We start from the raw sequence: 14011 nt of genomic DNA on the forward strand, positions 1-14011 counted from the left end.
CCATGATTATCACAAAACTTGGGTTTTTCCGGGATGCTAAAACGTGTCGATGGGCGTACAAATTCATGAGAAACACTTTTTTTATGTTTGTGTAGTCCTCTCTGCGAGCTGCAACGAGTTATTGAAAGTCTACGGAAGAACAAGTCCCATCATCGAAGTTGATTCTGGCTTTGCTGGTATGTTGACGGATTTGATCGTGAAAGTTTCGTCGCGATCGACGGGCTCCGTGCAGACAAGAGGATAAAAATCTGAGGTCCTCGCCTACTGGATCGCCAACCAGTCACTGACCAATGCCCTTCATTCCCTCCTCTTATATCCTTTTTTTAGTCTTTTTCTTTCAGTCTCAGGAGGTTGTTTTTTTTATCCCAGTAGGCACGGAATGGTTTCACCTCCACAGATTGTCCGTAACAAAAGACTGGCCCGAGTACAAAAATATAATTTCATTTCTGAAAAGACGAACACAAACATGGTTCAACGGCAAAAAATAATCCTTCAATGTTTTCGAGAGTCTCTTGGGTAGCAGGAGGAGGAGGAGGAGGAGGAGGAGGAGGAGGAAAACTCGGTCGAAGAGGATTTCGAGTTTTAAGACGAATCGAAGAGCTGAAGCACTGTGGAAGTATTGCATGCAGAGTTTTCATTTCCATATCTTGAGGAGCTTAAAGTCACTGAGTAGGTTGTTCGTGTTCAGTCACAAACTTGCGAGAGGAGGTTAAAGTCCAACCCCCCTCTCCTCAGCTCAGATTTTATGTCCTAATCACCCCGTTACTGGGGAGCTGTTTGGGAAGACAGGGCTCGTCAGGCAGCGGGTCGTGGGCGAAAACCGAGTCGTCTCCTGAGGAGCAGGTGCTGTTGGAGTCCTGACAGGTGGGCGAGTACTGCTCGAAGGGCACCGCCAGGTCCAGGTACTCCTGTCAGAGGAGAGGTCGGAGGTCATCGACACGTTTATCAGAGGTTAGACAGTGAAGACTGTATTTTTAGTATGTTAATTTCTGCAGAACAGGTTTAAAAAGACTGTTTTATAATCAGATTTTAAGGTTTCCTGTAAAATCATTGTGTTTTATAGTTTAATGTGATATGAGACTATATAGTGTCTCAGATTTTGGATGTTGTTATATCATGATATGACATAAATGTCCTGGTTATGAGACTGCATTACAGTAAAGCGATGTCCTTTTCTGAATTGTTCTACTTGTTCTGATACCTCGACAAAAGAAATGGAAATATAACTTTCCACGTTATCAGTAAAAAGCGACAGATATCCAAGGTGAAACTAAAGGTAACGTTTTGCGTTCTTCGTTGTGTTTCCGTGTTATCGGCGAGCAGCAGCTGTGCGTGGAGACTTACGTCGGTGGAGGTCATTGATAAAACCCGGTCGTGATCTTCTACCAGCTGTCTGAAGGTCGGTCTCTGCGACGGCACCGCGTGCCAGCACTCCCTCATGATCATGTACCTGAAAACAGTCACGACACGGTTCAGTCACTCAGCCATCAAAACCCACATATACATTTAGAAACACATCCTCAGATGTTAGACGGACTGTTTTCTAGTAAATCCTATTGGTCTGCTTGATCTGCAGCTGCGTGCTGACGGTCTGTAATTAAGGTTAAAGAAAAGTAAAAGGCGCAGACCAGTTTTCACTTTCTTTTTTTTGTGTTTCCAGCTGCAAGAAGACGCCACAGCTTACAGTAACGGAGGTCCTCCACAACCACAGACATGAGGAGAAAGTGCATAAACCTCCAGCTGTGGTGTCGTCTCCGTCTTTCCTATTCCGATACTGATCAGGTTTATCTGCACTGAGCTGCTCAAACTGAACAACGACTCATAAAAACACCTACAGTTCATGTGTGCAGTTGGCGGGTTTGTCCATCCGATGTCCCTCCTTCAGCAGCTTAAACAGTTCCTCGACTGGGATCCCCGGGTACGGCGAGCCGCCCAGGGTGAAGATCTCCCACAACAACACCCCATAGGACCACCTGAACACACACAAACACACAGTGAATACAGATTAGAGGTCAAACAGCACTTATAGCCTGAAGGTTCAGAAAGATGCTTGTGTTCCCCAGTGAATCTGGTGGGGGGAGGAGGATATTGATCTTCAGTAATGTTTTCTGCACCCAATTTAAGAATCAATTTGACTTTCTTATTGTTCGGACAGTCGGTCAATAATTGTAAAAATCAACAACTCGGCCCTCGAGGCAAGAGAGGAGATGAGTGAAGACTCAAACTCAGTGGAGATTTAGAAACAGAGGGCATGCTTTTGCTTTGTTAATGGATACAGAGGTGAATAAAGATGTTTAACAGGCTGTGTGATCGGATCGAGCCTTTATAACCAAATAAAAGAGATTTAAAACGACGTGATGATGTCGATCATCATGTGGGAAATGTTACAAAAAACTGCTTTGTGGTATTAACTGCTTTTACAGGATCTGGATTTGCATCTATGTGAAGAAATAACTGGATTTTTATGCATTTTAGTCACCAGAACAGTAAAAAAACATCTGATTTCTTAACTGTGTTTCAAGAAAATGAAATGTATCACAAAATTACGTGAGCTGTACAAGGTTTTAATCATGTAGATCTATCCTGTATGATAGTAAATCTTTCCTTCAAGCCTGAAGGTCTTTTGTTCTGCTGGACGCTGATCAAATAATTGATTTACTGTTGAGGTTTTCTATCCTTTAAATCATTTCTGTGAATGAATCAACGCCAGAAGCTCTCGTTTTTTGGCGAGCACCTTATCCACTTGTGCAGCTTTTAGCACGTCAGTGTGTCGCTCTCAAGGTGCACTGAGCTTTTTCCCCCTGCTGATTTTATAGAGTGACACATCTGAAGCTTTTCAAAATAAAATCCTCACCTCCACGATTATTGGCAGTGGGGGTTAAAACTCACTGGCGGGAGAATTAAGGGGGTTTGTTTCTGCACTGAATAGCCTAACCCCAGCGAATGGATTTTATTGTTTTTTACTGGTAGAAGCTGTCACTTTGAATCACAACGCGATGATGCAAATTCCTGTTTGTCTGTGTGAAACAACCCTGTAAAAATCCTGCAAAAAAACATGGCTCCTGGACTGTTCTCGCTGCCAGTTCTGCTTTCAGAGGCTGTAACCGTTTGGAAAGCTGCGAGAACTGTGACGCCAAATGTGCCGTGTGAGCTGCTGCACGCTAAAGTTTCCTTAAATTTGCTCCTTTTTTCTTGTTGTCTGACCGTGAAAGCGTGTGACAGATTAGTCTGAACGTGTTTTAATTGTTCGCCGTCTGTTCCAGCGTAACATATTTCAGTAAAAAAAAACCATCAAGGGGTCAAAAGTCAGAGTCCCCCCGGGGTGTGTGAGAGTAAACTGGCTGCAGAGCGACTACTGTATGAAGGGAGGAGGAGGCGGAGGAGGCGGAGGAGGAGGTTTGGCGGGAGGATTGACTCTGTAATCCAGACCTGCTGAAATAACAGAACAGGCTGATTCTCCTCTCTGCCCGTTCCCAGTCTGGTGTAATCACACGGCGAGCCAGTGTTGACAGGGGCCCGTGTTTGGCTTGGATGGCTGTGCTGGGGACACAGCGTCTGGCTGAAGCCGACAGAAGGGGGAGGCAGTTTAGTTGGAGGGGTTCAGCAACTACAAAACAGATTGACTCTGTGACCCCCCCCCCTCGCCTAAACTCGCCTTTCTTCTCCCTGATCGCAGCCAACGCGGGAGCAATCAGAGGTCGTAAAAGGCGGCGTTCGTCTGATTCCTTTGAGTTGTTGTGGAAAAGCTCCCCGACGGGAAACACCTTGTGATAAATCCACTGACCCTCTTTATCTCCTTCTGTTGGATTTACGCTGATAAAACAACAGTAAGATCTCCGTCGTGTCTCTCTCTCTCTCTGTATCTGATGGAGATTAAAGAACAAACGCGGCGAGGAATGCGGAGCCGCTGATACACAAGAAGCTCGGGATTATCGAGCCGGCGCAGATGACGGCGAGCGGGAGAGGGAACGCCATGATTCCATATTCACACACACAAACTCCAGCTTTTGATGCTAACGCGCTCAGTCACGATATTTCAACACCCGGATTCCTCCGGTGTACAGCAGCTCCACATGAGTGGACGGTTGGCATGCGACGGTCGGTTTGTGCAAACTCACACATCGCTCTGGTGCGTGTAGACCCGGTCGAACAGAGCCTCCGGAGCCATCCATTTCACGGGCAGACGACCCTGCAACAATAGAAGACACAACAGAACCGCAGCGGTCAGCAGAACCATTCTGTACAGAGCAGACGGCAAAAACATGAACCCAAACACACACAGAGATCGTCCTCGTCCCGCCATCACTGTCCTCACACCGTGAAGTTCAGACCAGCACAGTACAGATTTGTATTATAGTCTAATATATATCAACATTAAACTTCCCCAGTTGATTACTTACATTAAGACATTGCATAAATCCGAAACTACTGTTCAAAAAGCCATAAAAAAATCCAATTTTGCCATGTTTTTATGCATAAAATGTTCTTTAAATCTGGCTGTGAACTCCCTCTCCCTCTGTAAAACCATTCAGAATAAAGAAGTTTGGTGTGTGTAGACCAAAAATCGTGAGTATGGTAATATTTTTAACAAATATCCCCACAAATGTACATTTAAATGTTTTTTTAAAAGAAATCTGAATTAAAATAAAAACACAAATATGTTTTTTGGACATTTCCTGTCCAAGCTATGGAAGTAAAATGGCCTAAAATTTCAAAATTGACCAGAGCATGAACGATTTTATCCTGTAGTGTCTCCCCTTAATTGTTACATCTATAATCTATCTATTAATCTAATCTATTAAAGATTCAAAGGGGGGGATTCATCATACTGGATGTTGGATACTGTTGATGAAGGTTCTCAGTCATCCAGCTCATTGTTATTCTACGTGCTGTATCGTAGACAACTGGACGTGTTTCACTTTATTGAAAACGTCTTCAAGAAACTGAAACACGTCCAGTTGTCTACCATGCAGCACTTTGTTCTCTTTGTTCTTGGCAGACTGAACTCTGCCTGCTGGAGCATCAAATCCATACGACTGAAGTTTGATTCTTTAAGACTTCTGAAAGATCATAATCATCCACGCATTGTTATAAAATCTGTATCACAGTGTTCTTTCACATAGTTTCATTTTACTGCCGAGAACAGTGTTTTTCAGTCCTGGTCTGCATGTTTTAAAGGTTTCTCTGTTCCAGCACACCTGATTCTAATGACTGGGTCGTTATCAGGCTTCAGTAGAGCTGCAGATGACGAGCTGATCATTTGAATCAGGTGTGCTGGAGCAGGGAAACATCTTAAACTGGCCTACAAGAATCTTTTATCACACTTATCAAGAGTTTCTACTTCAAAAACAGGTAAAAAGAAGCTGTTTCTTGCTTGTAATGGAAACTGAAATTCACTAAAATCCAACTTCTTAGGTGATTGTGTCTCAAATTAAGAGTGTTTTCCTTTTAAGAGCTGTAAAATATTCAATGCAAGGTGAAACGATCCTGCTCTCACACTCAGCATCCCGTCATGCATGTAAAAACCTAAAATGATAAGCCGATACTATTCATCACGATGGAATGAGACTCACGTTCGTGGTCTTTTTGTAGTAGTCTATATTGTGCACGTCTCTGGCGAGACCGAAGTCGGCGATCTTCATAACGTTGTCCTCCGTCACAAGGACGTTTCTGGCTGCCAGGTCTCTGTGGATGCACTGAGGGAAGAAGAACAAAGGCATCAAACACACGTCGCAGAGACACGTACACGCTCTCAGTCATGCAACACAGACGCACTGTAGGCTGACAACTTTCATTTACCGCTGTCGGACTTAATTACCTGCACTAACATGGTGAATTCTGGCCTTTATTTCAACCCTAGAACCTCATTTTACCTCTGAAACGTACTCTGAACCATCAGCTAACCTTAAAACTGATTTAAAGTGTAGTAAGTCGAAGCTGAAGGCAACTAAATTCCTCCACAACATGCACACAGCTCAATCAAACGACACACAGAATTAGCGACACGGCGTCATGGCGGCTGACCTTCTGCGAGGCGAGGTACTCCATGCCTCGGGCGACCTGGTAGGCGCAGGACACCAGGTCTTTGAAGGTGAGCTGCTCGTCGGGGATTTTACAGGTGTCGAAGGAGTAGTCCATGCCGGGCGGCCGACGTGCCCGCAGGTACTCCCTCAGGTTGCCTTTGGAGGCGTACTCCACCAGGACGTACAGAGGACCTGCATGCAGCACACAGCTCAGAGTCACTTTCAGAACATAGTTAATCATCATGTTAATCATCGTCTCCGTAACGAGCTGCGGCCTCACCGTCCTGCGTGCACGCTCCCAGCAGGTTGATAATGTTTTTGTGTTTTCCGATCATCTTCATCATCTCCATCTCCGACACCAGGTCTGACAGATCCTTATCTGTGGCGTCGTCTGGGACGAACACAAGAGGAAGAAGCCAGATCAGAAGAAATAATGGAGGATGTTATTGTTGCAAAGGACAAAAATATTTTCATTATTCATTAATCTGCCAATTATTTTATAAGATTCACTGATTTCAGTACAACAAGGAGCTTTTAACTGGTCTCACTTTAATACTGTGGTCTCTTTATGACCTACAAAAGCAAAGGAGACCATCCAGGGGGAAATCAGCGAGTTAGATTCTGCAGTAGCTGCGGTAATAACAGTCCAAAACCCAAAGACTCTGCATTTACTGTCATCAATGACAAAGAAAAGCAGCAAATCTTCACATTTAAGAAGCTGGAACCAGCAAATGTTTGACATTTTTGTTTGTAAATTGAATTTTCTTTCAATTGGTTAATCAATTAAAGGATCAGTTCCCTCCAAAGAGTCGGGTTATTTACACTTTTGACTAATTTTACCACTTCAGACAGCTAATGCTTGTAGCTGAACGGCTACAGTGAAGATTTCAGCTTAAAAAAACGTCTTTTCAAATCAATTTGGGACCTTGTGGCTTCTCCAGAACCTGGATGAGCTGAATGAAGTCATTTATAATAAACAAGTCTCCAGCTACGATGATGTTTTACTGTAAAACCCTAGAAATGTTTTGTGGACTACGAAACTTTACCCGACTTTACATCGGCACGGGTGTGAGGAGATAATGGATGAGTTCCTGAAGCGGAAATACAACTATCACTCACCTTTCAGCATTTTCACAGCAACAGTGAGCGGCTTGTTGGGCTTCTCCTTGTCGATGCCGACGGCCTCGGCCATCACCACCTGCCCGAAGCAGCCCTCGCCCAGAGGTTTACCCAGAGTGAGCCTGAAACAAAAGCAACACCATCTCAGACCTTCGATTTCTGCAACAAGCACTGCTGAGCGGTGCGTTTAATTTCTCTCTGCAGTGTTGAACGAGACTCATTTGACTGCCAAGCAGAATAAGCATGGAGGAAGGTGTCACGGTGACCTTGATGTATTGACGGCTCGCATGTTTTCACAGCACGTAACGCCACAAGGACAACAACACAGTGTCTGTCAATCCTGAAATATGTTGCCTGGCAGCGTGAAAAAGGCCGCCATGTTTCCCTCCTGACAGGCGTTCAAACAGCAGTGATGAATGTGGAGCTGGAGACGTATTTTTCTGTGTTTTTCTCACCGTGTGCGAGGAAACTCCCATTTGGGGTCGGAGGGCAGCTCCAGCTCCGAGACGTTGGCGAGCATCGGTCCGTCGCTGGAGGACAGCCGGGCGATCCGGACCAGCGGGGTGTTGGAGTTCATGGAGGAGTTGGAATCCAAGGACACCTGCTTGGGTGCAAAAAACAGACTGTTATAGTCTCTGAAGACGGGGACATGATGCGTGTTAAGACAGGAAGACAGAGGGAAGAGACGGAGAATATCTTACTCTTGAAAGGATCTTATCTTTGACCGGAGTTCAGTTTAATGGTTTAAAGGAACAGTTCACCCAAAAATGAAACGCTGTTTTGCTGCGACGCTCCAGAAATGTTTTGTGGAAACTTCACCTGACTCAAATGTGGGTTCAGCTGCTGGAGTTGCTTTAAAGAAACTAAATTAATTTCATGTCATTGCTGGAATTTAAAAGTCTATTTGATATTAAATGTAAATAACATTAAGGTCAGCAAATGAAACAGGTAAATATAATTAAAACAAATATTTCCTGCTAAGATGCTGAGAATGACTGTGTAGGAAGAAAACCTTGTGTTGGTTTTCTTGATGTAAAACAACCTTAACAACTGAATAAATGATGAAATAACTTGTCGAGATTCTTCAGACTACAAACATCCCACATCTCAGGACCGACGAGCTCTTTTCAGCAGCTCCGACTTTCTCTGAAAAACATCCTGACTTCTGACTTTTACAAACAGCAGGCCTGTGGCTGTGCACAGGAGGAAGCAGGAGGTAACAAAGACAAATGAAGGAGGACGCAGAGGTGGGCGAGCGAGTGGCGAGGCGAGATGGACGTCTCGATCCATCAGTGAGCTCCATTCCCAGACCGGCGGACCTGCCACCGAGCCGGCGGGCTCCGACGTCCTCCCACCATTTATCTGACTGCTGGGGGGGAGCTGATGGCTCCGGCCCTGCTTTTTGATGAATCTGTTTGTGTCGGAGTCTGCCAGCTCGGCCTCCTTCAGGTGGGGTCCTCAAACAAACATGTCCACTTACCAGACTTCCCTCCTCAACTTCGTGACTGGAGGAAAATGAGAAAAACGCTGTGAAGCTTAAAAAAAAAAAGCCCCGAACACAATTTCAGAGGCATGAAAAGTAATATCTGATAGAACATGCCAGGGGTTTATGGGAGATTTACTCAGAGTTATGAAAAAGAAAGGAGAGAACCGGGAGATTAGCTTTACAGAAACTAAGCAAAGATTATAGAAAAATGCAATAAGATCTTTCCCTGCACTACCTTATAAGAGCATTTATATGAAGGTAGCGGAACAGAGAAGATTTAGAGGCTACAATTAGAGCGTCCATACCTGAAACAACCGAACAAGACCGCTTTTATGTAACAAGCACAAACAAACACATCAAAATTGGTTTTAAAAGTGTTGCTTTCCAAGAGCTTGCAAGTCAGAGTTTTCTTTTCTAAAAAAAAAAAGCATCTTTTTGCATTTTGAGGAGCTCAACCCTTCAATTATGAAGCTGGAAAGCTGGAGCTCGCACAGAAACGGCACACAGCTGCTGCGTCCTGCGCACAGTGGCCGTCCAGCAGAGTGAGGCGGGGCTGGATGATGACAAACTCATCTGCATTCAGATCATCCTTACATCCACAATCACAAGATCACAAGCTGGGTCACCAATATTGCAAGAAAACCTAAAGACGGAGAGCCAAACTACACCGGCTGATGTTTTTCTGAAGATTATATGAGACAGAGAAGTAATAAGAAACGAAATAGAAGCTCAGGAGCTCAGATAGAGGATTTTTTCGTGAGGGTAAAGCAGAATAGAGGAGAAGACGAGGCTGAGGGCAAACTAATTAGCGCAGAGAGGGAAAGCCTGTACTCTGGCTGGTCTTCAGAAAGCCTTTTTCCCTTCTTGGACACGTCTGATTCTCGGCCCTGTTTTGACTCAGACTCGTCCTGGTCGTCGTTCTGATGGATGTTGACTCAACTGTATTTTCCCCCTGATGGTCTAAAGAGAGCAACCCCTCGGAAAGCTTTCCCCAAAAACACGCTTACTACCACGTAAATGATCTCTTCTATATGACAGACTTATGTTTAAGTCTATAAATGATAATCTAAGCAAATAAAGATATTTTGTTGTGTCAAACTACTCCTGTAATCCTTCAGACTTTATAGAGTATTAACTGTTTTCAGGGCTAATCACTGAGGATTTGTCGCTTGCCCAGGGCAGGAAAATGCCACCTAATGAGCCTTTATGACTTTAGAGCAGGCAAACTTTTTAATTATCCAGATAACAGGACTTTAGTCGGGTGGTGGTTTTACAGAATGAGGTTGAAACTCCAACTATGCATTGCACAGTTTGCAGGACTCATCTCGTCCCGTCCGTATCCTGTTTGAACTTTACTCTTGGATTTGAATTCGGACTCGACCGAGGCATCGTCTTGAGACAGGATGACGTGAGGAGCTCTGCAGACTGCAGGCGGCGGCGATGCAGCTGCTCCACTTTATGTTTCTCTCCAAACAGTTGAGGGGCGAGTGTGCGTTACACCGAGAGTGAAATCTAAAACTAACACTGACAGTCACAGGAGGGCATAAATATCCCCGAGCTGAATCGCCTCCAAGATAAATGTGAACACATGTCACCAGTGTGATGCCTTCCAGCGTCCGCACAGCGTCATCAAAACAGCAGGACGGAAAGAGATCCGCGACAGATAGACATACAATAACCGCCTCTATTTATTTATACTCTTTGCGTGCAGGAGTCCTGTTCTTCTTTGAGAGTAACAGACAGATATTGCAAGAAGTAGAAGTCCTTCTGCAGGTTTCTCATCGTGGCACCGACGCTGAAAGAATTACACTATTTTTCCACGACTCTCCGTAACTACTTCAGGGTGCTTCCTTCACTTATTATTTGACTTCTTCCTTGAGGTTGTTTTTTAAAAGAGTCTGAAATTTCTGCTGGAAAAAACAGCAAAAAAAAAAAAAATGATGCAATAAATGTGTCAAACAAGTTCTTGATATGTCTCGATTTTTTAAAGATAATTTATGATTTGTCCCGACTCTTTCTGTGTCTGGAATACAGGCTGGAAATTAAAAGGTGTTCCAGGAATACCAGGACTCACAACAACCTGTAATGTCTCTAAACGTCCTGATGAAGCCAACTTTGTGGGAAAAAAGGCCCTCATGGTGCATCACGTTGGACCAAAGTTATTATACGGATGCTACGAGCTAAGCTAAGAAGACAGGGAGAGAGAAAAAGAGGGGAAAGTGTTTATACGAATCTTGTATCTACTTTCTGTTACCTGTCTCTTGAGGGGGAACTTTGACAGCTTTTGCACGGGCGGCGTCGGCAGCGTCTTCTGCGTCGTCATCCTCATGCGGCAAAGCACGACGATGATCACGGCGAGGATGAAGAGCACGCAGCCCGTCACGTAGATGAGGATGTCGGCGTAGTAGTCCTCCTTCTCCGGGCTCACTGCTTTGGGAGGAGGACCGTCAGAAACATGTAAAGTCAGTCACTAAGACTCACCAAAAGTATATTTTCTTAACAATCAAGAAGAAATATAGCTTTGCTCAGTAGCACGTCCCATCCCAGCAGATTCTTGGAAGCAGTTTTCGATGTAATAACATCTATAAATCAAAACAGGAACAGATCAGAACATGGTTTTATCCTGCAGCAGGTAATTGCACCTGTGATCTGCCTCTCCGCAGGGAGGTAATTATTGTGTTCAACACCTAACACGAGTGTCTTTAAATTGCCTCGTAGCCTTGAGACATTTATACAGACGATCTGCTCTGATTAAAAAAGGCGTCTTTCAATGGAGGCGGGTCGGCACGTTCTGTTTGTTCAATTAAAGGGGCAATGACTCACTTACTGCTCGTGTTAACAAGAAACGATCTGCGATAATGTACGATAATTAGGTTTGAAGATGAGCGTCGAGGATTGTGCTACAGAGCAAAACATGGAAGCGGCAATCATAGTTTATAACATTTGAAGTGGAAGAAAATCAGGACAAGAGTCCAAAGACCCAGAGAGAGAGAAGAGGAATATACCTGGAAGCACCGTCAGCCAGGCAGAGTGGTAAGCATAGCCGATAGAGTTCCCTGCCAGACAAGTGTACTCGCCCGCATCCTCAAAAGACACATTGGTCAAGAAGAGAACCTCTAGCTCCTTATCTGTAGTGTTAATACCAGCCGTCTGTGGAGGATGAGAGGGGGATAAGATGGAAAGAAACAGAGAGAGAGAGAGAAGAGATATCGTGAGCCCAAAGCTTCTTAGAGGAAACACCAAAAAAACACCCTGGAGGAGAGGACAGGAGTGAGAGGATCTGAAGGAGTCAGCAGGGCTGTTTTTCTGCTGCTGACAGCACCGCCACCAACACCTGAAATCACCCAAGCAGCTCCTTCACCTTCACCACGCTGCGATAAAAACTGGGCTGGTTTAATCTAAAAACACATAACAACCCTGAAACTTCTCACACTGCAAATATATCCTCCTTATCAAGGATTTTTAGCCTCTTACCAAGTCTGAAAACAAGTGATAGGGTCTGAACACTTTCCTTTGAATTGTATCAAAAACTGGTGAAAATATTCTTAGTGCAATGTCAGATTTTGTTAGATTTTTGAGAATCCAGCATTTTGGGGTTCAGGGTTGGAGGTTTCTCTCGGTTGCTGCTGCAACACGAGTTTAAATTAAACCAGCGTAAAGTTTACCTGACGCCAAAGCAAAGCAAATCCCTTCACCGCTGCAGGAATGATGGTGCCTCGGTGGAGTATTTCCACCAAAACATCAATGTGGACTCTTAAAACATCTTATCAGGTGTATATTTGACAGAAAGACTCTTGCATCTTTGGATCTTTTTGACGTTTTTCTTTCAGGTGTGCCTCAGGGATCTATTCTCGGTCCCTTGCTTTTTGCAAATAAATTTAAATTCATGATTTGTAAAGATCTTTTACCGTTGTTTTCTGATGACACACAATATATAATAAGATCTCCACATTTCTGATTGTCTCAGCTGAGCAAACCTACTTTGCAGTACCATTAAGATTCATAGTTACCTATAAATAACCTTGAAATCACTCATAAAAGTGAATTACCGCAGTTGTGGCTTTTCCCCCCTTTGACTAATGATTGGTGTGATGACCTGTGGAGGAGTCCGTTTCAAACCCACTGTCTGATGTGGCTTGGCAGGGGGGGTTGGGGGTGTGGGATTCTCGTTCCCGAGGCCTCGGTAATGAACAGTGACATCCAGACCGAGTCATGAATCAGAGTCCTGCTGCATGCTTTCATATAAAAGCACATTAATACAGCTGGAGAGTGCACTCCGAGGGAAATCAATACCGGTTTGGTGTGTGTGTGTGTGAGGCATGGTTTGGTCGGCGGGGGGCTTTACATGGGCTTTTATATATATGTATGTGTGTTTACGTGTTTGTCTGTAAAGGGGGTTTGTGGGGAAGCGAGGTCGAGGCGTTTGAAGTCACTGCAGTAATTAAAGGTGTGTTATTGTGTTTGTTATTGATCGGTGTAGGAAGACAAAAAAGGCACCGGGCGTTAAAATGGATGATTGCAAGTCGCTAACAGAATGTGAGCTTTCCCAGCAGACAAATGTGTTTGTGTGTGTGTTTTTTATGTGTTTGTCCTATTAGGAAGCCAGAGTGAACCAATCACCAAGAGGAGCCCTGCAGAAAGGAGGAGACAGCAGAGGATCGGAGGTGGTGAATGGCGGTCCGTCGCTCAGGATTTACCTGGATCGTGCACCTTAAGCCAGAAAGCGTTTTCCGACTTGCCTAAAAAGTTCGAGGCGCGACACCAATACTTCCCGGCATCGTTGTCTGTCACGTTGGACACTTTCAACTTACTGTGGGCCTCAGTGTGGTTACTGACAACACTCTGTGAAGGGAGAGTTGAGAGGCACAGTGAGGCCTTTACAGTTAACACATATAGAGAACACACACACAGTCAAATTCACTGCAAGCAGGTGAAATACTTTCTTATTTTTATACTTTTATTAGTTATTTATTGCGTTTTGTTGTGGTGAAACTTGTAAATTGAAGTTGAAACATTTCAGACGTGAGCTTTCTTTTGCTTTAATCAAGCATTTCATCCAACCTGAATAAGGGCATGTCCAAGGTTCTGTTCAGACCTCGAATTTTATGCCCCGGTCGGTTCATTGGGTGTTTTTTTGTTTTGTTTTGTGAAATTTTCGGGGGAAAAACAGGGAAAAAATGTCTGGGTTTTAACAAATCAACTACTCTCCTATTTGGTCTGCCATTTGGCTGGAAAAATGGCAGACCAAAAGGTTAAGAGGGAGATTGATAGAAACCGAGGTAAATCAGGAGTGAACGGGCTTTCACTCAATGGAGAGTGCCCGCTCTCCATTGAGTGAAAGCCAAAATCAAATTGGGGTTCTTACGGTTGTTTTTTTTGCTTT

At 44.3% G+C, this 14011-nt stretch overlaps 1 protein-coding gene across 1 annotated transcript in view; it reads right to left on the bottom strand.

Moving 5' to 3' along the window:
* Positions 1–743: 743 nt before the first annotated feature.
* The window catches only part of fgfr3 (fibroblast growth factor receptor 3), a 63920-nt gene continuing 50652 nt past the window's right edge, over positions 744–14011 (bottom strand). Inside the window, exons 7-17 of the mRNA XM_073483367.1 lie at positions 11634–11778; positions 10883–11058; positions 7598–7746; positions 7143–7264; positions 6304–6414; positions 6025–6215; positions 5574–5696; positions 4119–4189; positions 1836–1973; positions 1345–1450; positions 744–908 (exon numbers count right to left, since the gene is read on the bottom strand). Coding sequence (XP_073339468.1) covers positions 744–908; positions 1345–1450; positions 1836–1973; positions 4119–4189; positions 5574–5696; positions 6025–6215; positions 6304–6414; positions 7143–7264; positions 7598–7746; positions 10883–11058; positions 11634–11778 — 1497 coding nt within the window. The remainder of the gene's footprint in view (positions 909–1344; positions 1451–1835; positions 1974–4118; positions 4190–5573; positions 5697–6024; positions 6216–6303; positions 6415–7142; positions 7265–7597; positions 7747–10882; positions 11059–11633; positions 11779–14011) is intronic.

Source organism: Pagrus major, chromosome 16, assembly GCF_040436345.1.
Source record: "Pagrus major chromosome 16, Pma_NU_1.0".
Taxonomy (NCBI): Eukaryota; Metazoa; Chordata; class Actinopteri; order Spariformes; family Sparidae; genus Pagrus; species Pagrus major.